We start from the raw sequence: 15,774 nt of genomic DNA on the forward strand, positions 1-15,774 counted from the left end.
TATGAATATTATTGATTGGCTCAAGAGTGAATTGTCATCTAAACTATAAGAATAAACAATGAATACAAATTCCAGAAATGCAAAGCACAAAACAATACAAATCATGCAGAGAAACATTATTATGCTGAGAAACTGGTTATTCACTAAGGTTCTCACATGAAGTTTCAAATAAATGGTGATTTGGTGTTCATTTTTCTTTCCCAAAAGTCCTGGGGAAATGCATGACTTAAGTCTTGTAATTACAATGCTGTGTGCTCCTCTGAAGCTTTGACTTTGAGCACAGAAAGTTAATTGAAGTACGAGACAAACAAGTGATCAGTTCTGTAAAAACAAAACCTCAGTACAGCCAAGAAAAAAGTGAACTGAGAAAACTTGGTAATGTTGTGCTGAACTTTCACATTTTCTATTATCCAGAGCAGTAAAAAAGTCTGCACAAAGCTGACTTTAAAAAAAATTACAGTTTAAATAATGTTTGGGTTTGTTTGTTTATTTGTTTGCCAGGGAAAAGGCCATCATACCATGTTGTCTCCCTCTTCTTTCATTGTGACATAGATCAACAGCGCACCACAAGGGTCTGATCCTAGTCCATCTGAATTCAAGAAGAGTTTTCTCATTGGTACTAATAGGAATAGTCTCAGGCCCTAACATAGGAACTGGTTCAGAAGGATGGAGGAATTTTCAGCATCATGTTATCCTAAACTGCCATTTTACTCTTTACATTCCTTGCATCACCCAACCCCAGAAAACATACATCTGTGTGTTTCAAACAAAACTGGTCTCCATCTTTATTTACTAGAATTAATTTTACCCATGCTTTAGCCTCCGTAGAGTTAGACTGTGGCATTTAGCCACAACTCTGAATAAGGGGTAGTGTAGTCCTGCACAGCCTTACCAGGAGCTCTGAGAGCGATTGTTTTAGGAGGTGCAATCCTTAAACCATGATTGTCCCAGGCCCTTTCATGGTAAGCAAGCAGGAAAGACTATATATGTCTTCTTTCTCTCCCACACACTTGTGCTAGGGCGAGGGGAATCCTGGCACACGGAGAGCAGGAATGCTATAGTATCTTGCACAGCTGACTCTTCCACATGGCAAAATACTACCAGAGAGCTCAGAGTTACTTAGTACACTGCACTGATGTGCATGAAAGATCTGAAGCTTTTGTATCTCATTAAATGCAATTATCCACCTCATATAAATTTCCCAGAGTGAAAAACAATGCAGAACTTGATCTAAAAAAAAAAATAAAAAAAATCCAACCAAACAAAAAGGAACTTTCCAAATTTATATGGTCTTAAGGGATTTGCAAATGTTGGTAGATGATTTTGAACGCAGTCTGGGAATTGTAATAAATTCCTTCTTGAGAAGTCACTGGCCCCATGAACAAAAGAGAACATTGCTTTAGGCCATTAAAGTTGGCACAGAACACAAAGTATTCTAGGGCACAGAGCAGGAGGGGGAAAAAATCACTCATCGTTAGCCCAAGGTTCAAGGGATTATTTCAAACAACCACTTGTTATATATAAAGGATGACATATGTTATAAATTGCTGAGCATTTTATTGTACTGTACTGTATATCACTCTGTTACTCCAAGACACTTTCTTAGTTCAGCTGCCTTTTTTTCCATTTGTTGAATGTTCCAGTGCCACTGTCTTCTGTTCGACTGGAGTTTGTTCAGTTGACAATGCAAACGTTTTAGAATAGCATCACATCTTTTATTCTGTACCTAATAAAATAGAATAAAATACATCTGAGGGCTGTTTGCAGGTAACACATGAAACACAAAGATTCAGACTAATGTAGCTGGCAGGGCTCTACAGTCAGGAAAGCTGCACTGCTCTGGCAAACATTAATTTGTACAGAAAAGACTATAGACGATACAAAGAGCAGAGGATGAAGATACTTTTTCATTCCTCAAAAACTGGATTTGACAGTAACTTAGCTTACTAGAGAAATAAGTTAGATCCGTGGGTCTCAAACTGTGGGTCAGGACCCCAAAGTGGGTCATGGCCCTATTTTAATGGGGTCCCCAGGGCCAGCATTAGACATGCAGGGACCCAGTGCCAAAGCTGAAGCCCTAGCTTCAGCACCACCTGGGGTGACAGGGCTCAGGCTGTGGCCCCCTCTCCATCCCACCCAGGGCACCAGCTCTTGGGCTGCGGCCCCCTCCCGGGGTTATGTAGTAACTGAGTTGTCAGAAGGGGCTCATGGTGCAATGAAGTTTGGGAATGCCAGAGTTAGGTGATTTCTTTATAGTCTCCAATATTCATATTATACAACCAACCAAATGCTTTGCTGACTTTGGCCTAGGAGTTTTCCATCCAAACACCTCATAGACCAAGGCATTTGCCTTGTGGAACTTTCTCGGCTTTTAACAAAAAAAAAAAAAGGATACCCTCAAAGGGGGTGTGTGTGTGCTTTGTGTTTTAGGGTTTTTTTTTTCAGATTCCCCTTTCCTCTGAGACCTATAGAGCTCACAGTCCAAATAACTTAAAAAAAATGGAAAGTAACCCCAGGATCAGAGTTAATCTTCAGCCCACAACAGTCATAAATTAGATATTAACTGACTGGAGCATAAAGGGCATTAATTACCTTTATTCTGCTAACCTAATGTTTTACAAAGTGCTTTCAGATGACCTAAAATTCCTCCTCTATCTTTCCCAGAAGGATTTTGTCATGATAATAAAGTCTGTTTTCAGATGCCGAAGAACAGAGAGTTGACCTAGGATCTTAAAATGATTGTATTGTAGTTTTTAGTTTAAGAATTTTCTCCTGTTCCTTGTAATCTGAAAAAAATTCCCCTCTCTCCCTTTCATATTGTAGTGCTCTATTGCACTAGTCTCAAATCTGTTCAAAACCTTTATATTATCAGGCTTTGAATCAGATCATTACATTTTATGGCATTTAATTTGCCTAACAAGACAAAGGATATGAAAGTCTGAGGCTCAACACCTCTCAGATGTACTTTTAAATATCACTCAACTATTTAAATAGATCACTTCATAACGATTAATAATACTGTCTGGGCAGATAGCAAATTAGGAGTAGTTGTGCTTTCTCTACTTTAAAGCCAGCTCAAATTTTGAAGGTGCTCAGGAAGGCCATTTTCTTGGTGCAATTGATTAGTCCATTGGTTAGATATCAGGTACCATAGGGCAAGCAATGAACAGTCAAGACAGAAACAATTAGTAAACTGTTTTAGGTAAATTGTGCATACTATCCCATTGCAGGCTCTTTTTTAAAATTCCCAGTATTACCTCTTTTCCCCAAACATCTTAAACTTGACACCTATAAAGAGCAACTTCTAGAAACAACAAGTGTTACAAGTTCAGCAATCTCTTCATTCGCTTTCAGAAGAAGGCAAAGGAGAAGTGACTGACATTATTCTAAGATCTCATGGCTGAATTCCTTCCTAGAATGTTGCGGAGGAAAATGCTGATGACTAACCTCTCAAGGTTAGATGAGTTCTACCAATATTAAATATTCTTCAGGATTTGAGTCTAATGGTGTTATCATTGGTTAATGCAGGGGTGAGCTGGAGCCGGTTCGCACCGGTTCGCATGAACCGGTTGTTAAATTTAGAAGCGGTTTTAGAACCGCTTGTTAACTAGCTTCCCTGCAAGGGAAGCTTTGATGGGTTCTGGCCGTGAAGCCTGTAATTCCTCCTCCCGGCCGCCCGGGGGCACTGCGCTGTGCTGCGGGAGCCATGTGGGCTGCCTCTTGGCCCTGTTGCTGCTGCTCCTTGGACCTCTGCCCCTGGGGCTCCTGCTGCTCCCTGGTGGGTTCCCGGCTGCGTCCTGCTGCTTGGGCTGCTCCCAGCCGCTCCCCCCGTGTGAGTGTCTGCCCCCCTCCCCCGCTCCCTGCAGCCAGCCCTTGCCCACCCCCTGCCTGCAGCCCCTGCCCGCAGCCAGCCCTTGCCCACCCCCTGCCCACAGCCGCCCCCTGTCCCCCCCGCCCGCAGTCACCCGCAGCCAGCCCCTGTCTGCATCACCTGCCCACAGCCAGCCCCTGTTGCAGCCAGCCCATGTCACACTCCCTGCCTCCAGCTAGCCCTGCCCCACGCCCCTGTCTGCAGCCAGCCCCATGTCCACTGGTGCCCTGCAGTTGTCAGGGCACTAACCCTGCACACCTGCTTCAATGAGGGGGGGCAGGGAGCAGCTGGGACCCACACATGTGCACACCCTAGGGTGACCAGACAGCAAGTGTGAAAAATCGGGACAGGGGGTGAGGGGTAATAGGAGCCTATATAAGAAAAAGACCCAAAAATTGAGACTGTCCCTATAAAATTGGGACATCTGGTCACCCTAGCACACCCCAAGGGAGTGGCGGGGACCCACACATGTGAAAAAGAGCTCATTTCTAGTTCAGCCCCATCTTTTTAAAAAAGAACTTTAGGTAGGGTTAACATACATCTGTATTTTCCTGGACATGTCAGGCTTTTCAGTTCTTAAATCGCTTTTCAGTTCTTAAAAATTCCTCCCAGGAAAATACGAACGTATGGTAACCCTATTGGTACAAAAAATACATGCTGTGGCACATCCCTTAAATCAGAACTTTTTATAGGGAACCGGTTGTTAAGATTTTAGCAGCTCATCACTGGGTTAATGTATATGCTTAGATATGTAGCAACCTGTTTAGTAAAATATTTTACAACTTCAATTACAATATGTATGTTCTGTCATATGACTGTAATTATATTCTAGTCAAATAACTCTAAACCTTACCTCAATCTCTTTTCTAAGCTTAGCATGCACTTTTTTCTCTTCTTCAAGCAATTTTTTCTTTTCATTGATAGACTCTTTTACTATAGTAATTTCCTCTATTAAATGTGTAATTTCTTCCTGAAGATACAAGTGGGAATTAAAAACAAAAAAACCCCAAACCCCATTTGTAAAACAAAGATAACTCTAATACGAATGGTTTACCTTCTGTAATGTCATTTTAACAATTTATTTGCATAAGCGTTGACTTTAGCTAAAGAAATAAGTTCAACAATTTAAAAGTTTGACTTAAATAAACTTCCTGCCTACCTAGCAAATCATATGTATTGATAAAGTTACAAAAACTAAACAGTAATATTGCTCAGGGACATGACTACAGCTACAGGGATGCAACCATTTGAATTTATCTAGCACACTATTGCACACAACTTTTAAAAAAAAAAAGTATTTAGAAGTGTGAATATATACAAGACTAATAGTCAACTTTAAAAATTCAATTATGGGGAATAATGTGCATAATATGTGAACTACATTCTCCTCCCATATGAAATCTAATGCTAATAGAATTATGGCTATTGTGTTTATCAAAGTGTAAGCAGGGAATGAGCTCTCCCCTGACATCTAGTGATGAGCTGGGGGAAAAAGACTTGAGGACCCCACTGTATTTACATGAACACGCCTACTCTGCCTCAGTATTCAGCAGACAAACTGTTTTGCCAAAGTGATCAATTTTGGCTGGTGTCGGGTTAAAAATCACTTTAGCATTGAGTGAAGGGGTAAATAAATGTTATCCTTATAGTAAAGGGCAGCAGAACTGTGCTTAGCAAGTGCTGATTGAGAGGGTCACCCTCAACTGAACTGCACTTGCTAAGCAGCGGATAGGGATGCCAAATCTCAATGAAAGGGGAGCAGGGATAGGGATGGTTGTGGTTCTAGTTCTTACCTGGTGGCGTGGGTTCTTTCTAAATGTCTTAGATGCTATTTGATACTCCCCTCCCCACTTTTTAAAGACAGAGGTGATTAAGTTCAGTTGAGAGTCTTTGATTTTTTTAAGCAATCACTATAGCTGAAGTCTCTAAAAACCAGTTCCAAATGCTAATCCTTAGGCCAGGTCTACACTACAGTGGCACAGTTGTGCCCATGCAGTATTTTAAGTGTAGACCTGCTGTGGGGCAGCATTTCAGCAAAACAGCCTGCAGAGGCTATGAGATTCCCATGAATTGCAGAAATCACTGAGAGCTGGGTTAGGTGGTCGGACCTCAAGACATGGTGTCACAGAGGTTACAGAAGAGCTACAGGTGGCAGCAGAGAAAGCGATGGTGTAGCGGCCAACGGGGGTAGAGCGAACGGCAGTGCAGTGATGGCAGCGGGCAGGGATACAGAGCGAACGGTGGCAACTATGAGCCAATTGCAGTGGCTATGGCTCTAGGTCTTTGCTGACCAAGGACAGCAACTGCGAGTGGGGTGCAGTGGAGGGAGAGGGGAGTGGCTTGTTAAAGGAACACTTGTTTGTGGGACTTTTCACACCTGGGGCGAAGGACACTGCCCAGCGTACTCTGGGGTGGGGTGATCACATGATCACCTGCTTTTGAATATGATTGTGGTGTTTTCCCAAACTAATGCTTGCTTCCTTTTCCCTTTTAATAAAAGTTCTTGTTGGTTATACATAGATTCAGTGCTTGTGAGTGCGTACGTATTGCCTCTTAAAGGCGCCAGGAGGAGGTGGTCAATTTTCCCAGATTACTGGGTGGGGGCTCAAACCAGTTCTGTTTTATAGCGTTAAGATAAACCCCTAAATAGTGAACCTGGCCCTTCTTGCTGCCGACTCCACCTGGTAGAAGGGTCACATTTGTAAATGGATTTACACGTAATAAATCATATCTCACCTATTGTAATTTTCTATGATAATGCTCAACTAGCAATGTCGCCTACATAACTAAATGATTTATAATAAAAAAGCTGGTTTCTATACAGACTTCATTCTCAGAGAAGAAAGAGGGGATTACAACAAGATAAAACCTTCATTGTACATAGGCTTTTTTATTGTAGAAAAGCCACATGGAATTTAAAGTTTATGCAATCACAAGCCACAGAATGAACGCAGAACAATTAATTGAGTTTACAGGCAGCAAAAAGACAGCATATCTTCCATGTTCCTCTTTATAGCACCAGATGTGAATATAGATGTCTCTATATATTTACATAAACCTTAAATTCTAAGCTATAGTGCATATAATCACTTGATCACCTATGTAATATACACTTTTTCCACTATAGATCTGAGCCGGGGGAAAGTACAGATTATGGCACATTTGAACAATTGTAAACGTTCAATGCCATTTATGTAAGAAAGAGACACTAAACCCTGAACAAACTTAGCCCTTACATAAGCAGGTGCAACCCCCACTGTAGTCAGTATGAGACATAACCTTCCCATGTCAAGCCTTAATTTTGTCCATTAATCTTGTTGCAAGACTTGGTTTATTATGAAATTTGTTTTTTTCAGTCTGAGAGCTGTAGGTTTAATCTAATCTCACATTACTATTATAATAGTGTAACTCCATTCTCCAGTGGAGTTACTTCTGATTTATACCAGTGTAAGTTACATCAGAATTACACTCTGTGATTCTGAGACAATTTCAAATATGCAGTTACTTAGTTTTCCTTTATAGCTGTACATTTTTGCAGCTCAGACTGCTTTAACTTTTACAAATTTAATAAAGCATTAAAATTACACACGTGCACACACACACACACACACGCTAGAGATTATATATATCAAAATTGATATTTTTTCTCCTTCTCCCTTCTTCTGTCATCTTTTCTCACCCCTCCACCTTCTGTTCTCACATAGCTCAAGTACAATTTGTTACCAACTAAGCACTGTGCTGTTTGCTGACAGTGGTAATGTAGTAACATTTACAGGGATATACAGTGTGTGTTCTGAAAAGTGTATATGTAGGTTTATCAAAGACCTTGCAGTATCCTACAAATAACGTGGAAGCAACTGATGCATTTTAGCTGACCACACTGTAGTTTTTCACAGCCAAGTTAATGTTGTTATATCAGGTGAACTTAGCTTTTGGAATCAAACATCACGAATAGTGGCCAGTACCATTTTTACTGTAAACTAAGATCACTATTTACTCAATCTAGCTTGGGCAATGAACCCGGATATTACACGTTTCCGCACACCATAGCAAGCACTGCAAAGGTAGACCAGATTATTATTTAAAATTGTAAAATATTTTTTTACATGATAGGAAAGGTATCTAGAAACAGAAACATCTGACCTGCACTTGTTTTATAACTTGTCCTTCAGGATTCTGTAGGTCATTCATTAATTCTTCTTTCTTTGTCTTTAGCTCTTTAACCATGTCTCGTTTTTTAGCAAGTTCGAGCATAACTGGCATTTTGCTTTCTGCTTCCCAATAATGCTCTTTATGAGCCATTATTTTCTCATGATATGCACCATTTCTTGCAAGCATCATCTCAAATTCTTCTTGTGCTGCTTCCGTGTCAAGTTTCAGCTTTATCTTTTCAGCATACAGGGATCTCACTTGGGACTCCAGACTTTCACAGTGATATTTTGTAGTTTCTATGTCATCATCTTGCTGATAAATTTGCCTTTCTGTTGCCTTTGTTTCTAATAAAGTAGACTCCATTTGTTTTTCAAGTTCTTGAAGCTCAGCCTGTAAAATATTGTAATATTCTCCTATCAGTGGAGAGCAAATGTTTGGGAGTATAGCAGCAAGCTATTTAAACAATATCATCTACATTTAGTTAACAGAATTAATTCTTTTCATTTAATACAGAACACACAATAAAGAAATCTATGCAACTTAAAAATAGTTTGAATAGAATAGCTCACTAGAGTTCCATTTCCTAAGATCATCACCAACAGACATGATAAGTGACAATATCTGAGGTTTTATTGGATTGGTCTTAAAGATAAGTGTATCTTTCAAATGGGTTCAGCTTCTTCATATTCAGATGATGTATAGTTGGATGTGTCAGAGACCCTAACCGTATCAGTCTCCCTAATGTTTTATCTAAACTAGGAGTTTAGGCCAAACTAAACTCGACTACTTTTCCTATTGCGGATGTGGGGTAAAATCAGGAGACAACAGACTAAAACCAAGGTAAAGGTGTTGCTCTGCATCTATATTAGGAAAAGTGGCTGAGTTAATTGGGTTTAGCTAACTCAGTTCAATCTGGGTTCTTACACTGCTCTCATCACCATAATATCTGAGTGCCTTCCAATAATACATTAAGTGACATGAATAACATCTGTCAGGTGAAGTTTGTTCTCTCTTTCTCATGTTCTCCCAAGGGGGAGAATTGCAGGTGCAGTGTAAGGTTTATTGTTTAGGTATGAAGTTTTGTAAAAATGTATGTACTGCTATGTGTTTATTTTAGGTCAAGGAAGTATGCCTTTCACTTGCAGTGGGAGGTAGTGATGGTCCTTAGTTCCTGTCAACTTATGTTAACTCAGATCTTCCTAGCATCAACCACTTTTTCCTAGTCTAGATAAGCCTAAATCTTGTGATCTCCAGGACTTTTAGAAGGTATTTGACTTAGTACCACCTGACATTCTGAGGTGAAAAAATAGCAATATACAAAATCATATATTAAATTGATCAAAAACTGGCTAAGTGATTCATTTAAAATGTAGTTGTAAATGGTGAATTGTCATCCAATGACTCATCTCTAATGAGATACAACAGGGATCTGCTCTGGGCCCAATGCTATTTAATCTCTTTATCAGTAATCTGGAAGAAAATATAAAATCATCACTGGTAAAGTTTGTTGATGACACAATAATTGGTGGAGAGGTAAATGATGATAAAGACAGATTTCTATAGAGAGATCTCTACAGAGAGATCTCAATTTTGTGGTAAACTGGTTTTACTTGATCAAAATGCTATAATACAACTAAATGCATGGTCATACATTTAGGAACCAAGAATGTAGGGCACGTCAATAGGACTATGGACTGTATTTTGGAAGGCTCAGAAATGGATTTAAGAGTCCTGAGGACAACCAGCTAAACACTAACCTTGTAATGCAGATGCTGAGAGCAAATATGGTTCTTAGATTTATAGGCAGGGGAATATCAAGTAGGAGCAGGGTATTAACACCATACACAACATTAGAGAGACTATTACTGGAATACTGTGTCCAGTTCTGGTGTCCACATTTTAAAAAGGATGTTGAAAAATAATAAAGGATTCAGGAAAGATCTATGAGAATGATTCAAGGTCTAGAAAATCTGCCTTACACTGAGAGTCTAAAGAAGTGAGATCTGTTTAGTTAATCCAAGAGAAGGTTAAGAGGTGACTTGATTAAGGTCTGTAAGTACCTACATGGGGAGAAGATTTCTGACAATAAAGGGCTCTTTAATTTAGCAGACAAAGGCATAATGAGATTTGATGGCTGGAAGCTGAAATTAAGCAAATTCAGACTAGAAATAATTTGAAAATATTTAACAGTGAGGGTAATTATCCATTGGAACAACTTATCCAGGGCTGTGGTGGATTTTCAATCACTTTAAATCAAGCTGTAGCTCTGCCAGATTTATGGGCTTGATGTGGGAATCAGTTGATGAAATTCTATGGCCTTTATTAAGTAAATCAGCCTATCTGATGATAATGGTGCCTTCTGGTCTTAATATCTATGAATAAAACTGGGCATCATCTCTGATCTACCAGCCATCTAGGATAGACAAGTGAAAGGTCCTAATGGCAAAGATCTTGAATTTTGGAGAAGAAACGACTGTTTTATGTGCTTTCTGTGAAATACACATAAGGAAGTAAAGTTAGAGATGTACATACAATCTTAATTTTGGTGTTTCCTGACTTTTGAGTTCATAACTATTCAACCTTAACATTAGTGCTAGCTTTTGTATGGAATGTTCTAGGTTCAAAAAATGAAGAAACTAAAAGAAAATGAATCAGTATAATTGTCCAGGACTTTGAAGCTCTGTGGGCTTCCCAAAAGTTGCATATAACCTGTGTAAATATTATAATCTAGAACTATTTGCTGCAACAATATCTCAATATTCTGCTGCACACCCCTTAGGAAGTCTGCGGGAGGAGGCACCTCTCCTGCAGGTGATAAAAGCTTTCATGGCATGCCAGAGCAAGGTTCCCTCTGGTGAGCCATAAAAATTGTCTGCAGAAAGGAATCCCTGTGTCATGTGCCCAAGAAGGTCTAAAGAAGGAAGCTACTGTTCCACAGACCTTAGAAGATCCAAAAAAGGGGACTCCTCTCCTGTGTAACTTTAGAGCTCCCAAACTGGGGAAAGTGCAGGGGAGCTACTAAGGTAAATAGTAGATTGATAAGGTAATAAAGGGGCCCCTAACTTATGCACCTTAAAAAGACAGCAGGAGCCCATCACCCAGTGGTGATTCTCCTTATGATTTCAGCAGTATGGGTGACTTGCCACTGATTGTGAAATTGGCTTACTAAACCCAGGGTTGTGAGTTCAATCCTTGAGGGGGCCATTTAGGGATCTGGGGCAAAATCAGTACTTGGTCCTGCTAGTGAAGGCAGGGAGCTGGACTCAATGACCTTTCAAGGTTCCTTCCAGTTCTAGGAGATAGGTTTCAGAGTTGCATCTGTGTTTATTAATAATAATAGGAGATGTACCTATCTTCCTTAGGTGCACATTGAGCTCAGCAAAAACAATCTACTCAATATGCATACTCAATATGTGATTTCCCAATACACGTAACTTGGTCAAATCAAAACAGATTTTGTCAGGAGGAAAAGTGTACACTGCTCTCTAATAGGAATTACTTTTCATGCAAAATTTCAAACCTTGGTTGTTTTATATGTAGGACTATTCCAAAAAATAGTTGCAAGAATATTTTTAGCTCGGGAATAATGTATTTCCTTTTTACTCTCCCCATGTTAAAAATATAACTTTCAGATAGAAATCAAAGCTGAATAGTTCAGTCCAAAAGGTGAGAGTTTCAAAAAATCAAGTAAGTTTTTTGCAAGGATCAGAACAGAAACCATTATGCAATCTTAGCCAGCGCTATATACATCCAGTATATAATACATTACCAAACAAAACCTACACGCACGGCAGTGAGGGCTGAGGCAGGACACACCCCATCCAGTGAAAACCCACATATCCCAAAGGATTTTAGGTTTCTTGAAAAAGGATACCAAAAAGTGACACAATCCAGTGGAAAAATTTATAGGGTGATTTTTAAACTCTTATTATCCTTTCTTTATCAAACCCTTCATTTTTTTAAATCAATTCACCATGAAAAAATGGCCTAAGCTTATGTTTTATGTTTGGGGTTTTGCCATTCAATTACATTTTTGCAAAATAAAAGAATAAAACTTCTGTTAAAACTGCACCATAATGACATAGGCATATACCATTTTTGACAAAGCCTAAGTACGACGCTGTAAATTAAGAATGGACTGAGTATCAGAGGGGTAGCCGTGTTAGTCTGTATCCACAAAAACAACGAGTCTGATGGCACCTTAAAGACTAACAGATTTATTTGGGCATAAGCTTTCGTGGGTAAAAAACCTACCTCTTCAGATGCATGGAGACTTGCATCTGAAGAAGTGGGTTTTTTACCCACATAAGCTTATGCCCAAATAAATCTGTTAGTCTTTAAGGTGCCACCGGACTCCTCATTGTTTTTAAGAATGGACTAACTGCCTTAACTTTGAATTAAGATACCCCAGAAAAATAGAGAAATATCAGCTTCCCTTATTCATAGTAATACATCCTTGTCTATTGTACTACATTGTAAATTCAACATTCTAAATTAGATCTTACCTGTAACTGAGAAAGAACTATTTTGCTTTTTTCTATTTCTGATGCTTGTGAATATTGCTGTTCTGCTACTTGTTTTACAACGTCAGCTAATGATGGAGAATTTTGCTTAGCCATTTCTAGACAAAAGGGTAGTATTGTAAGAACACAGAATAAAAATGTATTGTTTTCACATAGTCTAGTTTGATTCCCGTGTTAAACAGTTGATAAAGACAAAGGACAATACTTTCAAAATATTCTTGGACTTACTCTTCATATAAGAACCCAGATCAATAAATTATGTTTCCTTGATGATCAAAAATGGGCCAGGAGGAATAATTAATGGTCTGAAACTCAAAGGAAATGATGATAGAGCATTCAAAATCTACACTGCTGTGTTTCTTCTGTAAAACTAAAATTTGTCCTTTGAGCGTTATAAATGTTCTTCCTGCTGGTTCATGGGGCAGATCCTCATCTGGTATGAACAGTCATAGCTGCATATGGTCCCTACGTGTGCTAAGGATCTGTTCCCATATTGTTTGCTTACAATTCTAATGCAATTCTAACATTGCAACAGCAATGTATGATTGATGCAACTTAATCATAAACTCCTATTATATTTAGGGCTGTGAAGTGACTAAAAAAATTAATCGTGTGATTAATCATGCTATTAAACAATAAAAGAATACCATTTATATAAATATTTTTGGATGTTTTACACATTTTCAAGTATATTTATTTAAATTACAACACAAAACAAAGTGTACAGTGCTCTCTTTATATTTATTTTAAATATTTGTACTGTAGAAATAATGGAAATAGTATTTTTCAATTCACTTAATACAAGTACTGTAGTGCAATCTTTTTATTATGAAAGTTGAACTTATAAATTTAGAATTATGCACAAAAAATAACTGCATTAAAAAATAAAACAATTTAAAACATTAGTGCCTAGAAGTCCACTCAGTCCTACTTCTCGTTCAGCCAATCGCTAAGACAAACAAGTTTGTTTACATTTGCAAGAGATAATGCTGCCCACTTCTTGTTTACAGTGTCACCTGAAAGTAAGAACAGGCATTCTCATGGCACTGTTGTAGCCAGGATTGCAAGATTTTTACGTGCCACATGTGCTAAAGATTCATATGTCCCTTCATGCTTCAACCACCCTTCCAAAGGACGTCTGTCCATGCTGATGATGGGTTCTGCTCGATAACAATCCAAAGCAGTGCACATCAATGCATGTTCATTTTCATCATCTGAGTCAGATACCACTACCAGAAGGTTGATTTTTTTTTTTTGGTGGTTTGGGTTCTGCAGATTCCGCATTGGAGTGTTGCTCTTTTAAGACTTCTGAAAGCATGCTCCACACCCCATCCCAATCAGATTTTGGAAGGCACTTCAGATTCTTAAAATTTGGGTCAAGTGCTATAGCTATCTTTAGAAATTATCTTTAGAAATCTCACATTGGTACCTTCTTTGTGTTTTATCAAATCTGAAGTGAAAGTGTTATTAAAAGGAACAACATGCTAGGTCATCATCCGAGACTGCTATAGTGTGAAATATATGGCAGAATGCAGTTAAAACACAGAGTAGCAGACATACAATTCTCCCACAAGGAGTTCAGTCAAAAGTTTAATTAACACATTATTTTTTAACGAGCGTCATCAGCATGGAATCATGTCCTTTGGAATGGCAGCCAAAGCATGAAGGGGCATATGAATGTTTAGCATGTTCAACACATAAATACTGTGGCAAATTGCCGGTACTGTTATGCTGGGTCTCGCGCTTTCTCTTCTTTGGGGAAGGTTCAGGGCGCCATTGCTTGCCTCTGAACCAGTATTTTTAATTACCCCACTAGTGTCCTTGAGGAGTGGAGTGGAGTGGAAAGGGAGGGACCTGGGCCCGCCCTCTTCTCCAGGTCCCAACCCAGGGGCCCTGAGGTTAGTGGTGAACCACTTGAACTGGTGGTTCCTTCCCTTGGGCTACTTCCCTCTCCTGCCCTTCAGCTTGTGGAGGGGCTTCTTGCCTTCCTTCTACACAAGCCAGGTGCCCCTTACCTAGGGTTTTTGGACTTCTCAGCCCACCGCAGCACTCTTAGGCTTTGGCTACACTTGCATTTCAAAGCGCTGCCGCGGCAGCGCTTTGAAGCGCTAAGTGTAGTCAAAGCGCCAGCGCTGGGAGAAAACTCTCCCAGCGCTGTCCGTACTTCACCTCCCTGTGGGGAATAACGGACAGCGCTGGGAGCGCGGCTCACAGCGCTGGGGCTTTGACTACACTGGCGCTTTGTAGCGCCGCAATTTGCAGCGCTGCAGAGGGTGTGTTTTCACACCCTGCTGCAGCGCTGCAAATTTGTAAGTGTAGCCAAGCCCTTACAAACTTTCCTTTTGTCTCTCTTCAAAACTGTTCTCTGCTTCAACCAAACCTTCCTGCTCCAACCCCCACACTGTCTGACTGAAGCAGGGGGTTTATATCATGTGACTGACTGCTGGTGCTCTAATTGGCTTCAGGTGCTCTAGTTAATCTATAGCAAACCTTCCTCCCCTTGCAGGGAATAAGGCTCCCTGCTAACACTCTCCTGCTGCCCTCTGGCCATGCTGTATCACAATACCTTGTATTGCCGGCTACAAAAGTGCCATGTGAACGTCTGTTCTCACTTTCTTATTCACTTTGTAAATAAGAAGCGGGCACCATTATCTCCCGTAAATGTAAACAAACATTTCTCTTAGCAATTGGCTGTACAAAAAGTAGGATTGAGTGGACTTGTAGGCTCTAAAATTTTACATTGTTTTGTTTTTGATTGCAGTTATGTAACAAAAAAAATCTACATTTGTAAGGTGCACTTTCATGATAAAGAGATTGCACTATAGTACTTGTATGCAGTTAATTCAAAAATATTATTTGTTTATCATTTTCATAGTGCAAATATTTATAATAAACATAATATAAAGTGAGCCCTGTACACTTGTACACTTTGTATTCTGCATTGTAATTGAAATTAATATATTTTAAAATGTAGAAAAACATCCAACATATTTAATAAATTTCAGTTGGTATTCTATTGTTTAACTGTGTGATTAAAACTGTGATTAATCACGATTCATTTTTTTGAGTTAATCACGTAACTTAACTGTGATTAAGTGACAGACCTAATTAAATTGCTTATTTACCCCTTTATCCCTTCTTCAGGTAAAACAAAAAACTGAAAAAAAAGACAGTAATGAAACAATAATAGAGAACAAATCAAGTCAGATTGACTTCATTTACAACCAT

The 15,774-nt window shown here is 39.3% G+C and overlaps 1 protein-coding gene across 3 annotated transcripts in view; it reads right to left on the reverse strand.

Annotated features, from left to right (window-relative positions):
• Window positions 1-15,774, reverse strand: part of CCDC122 (coiled-coil domain containing 122) — an 18,155-nt gene continuing 2,381 nt past the window's right edge. For all 3 annotated transcript variants that reach the window (XM_045012947.1, XM_045012939.1, XM_045012929.1), the window contains exons 2-5: window positions 12,529-12,644; window positions 8,015-8,413; window positions 4,725-4,841; window positions 1-1,726 (exon numbers count right to left, since the gene is read on the reverse strand). In XM_045012947.1, coding sequence (XP_044868882.1) covers window positions 1,577-1,726; window positions 4,725-4,841; window positions 8,015-8,413; window positions 12,529-12,642 — 780 coding nt within the window. In that variant the 5' untranslated portion in view covers window positions 12,643-12,644 and the 3' untranslated portion in view covers window positions 1-1,576. The remainder of the gene's footprint in view (window positions 1,727-4,724; window positions 4,842-8,014; window positions 8,414-12,528; window positions 12,645-15,774) is intronic.

Source organism: Mauremys mutica, chromosome 1, assembly GCF_020497125.1.
Source record: "Mauremys mutica isolate MM-2020 ecotype Southern chromosome 1, ASM2049712v1, whole genome shotgun sequence".
NCBI lineage: Eukaryota > Metazoa > Chordata > Testudines > Geoemydidae > Mauremys > Mauremys mutica.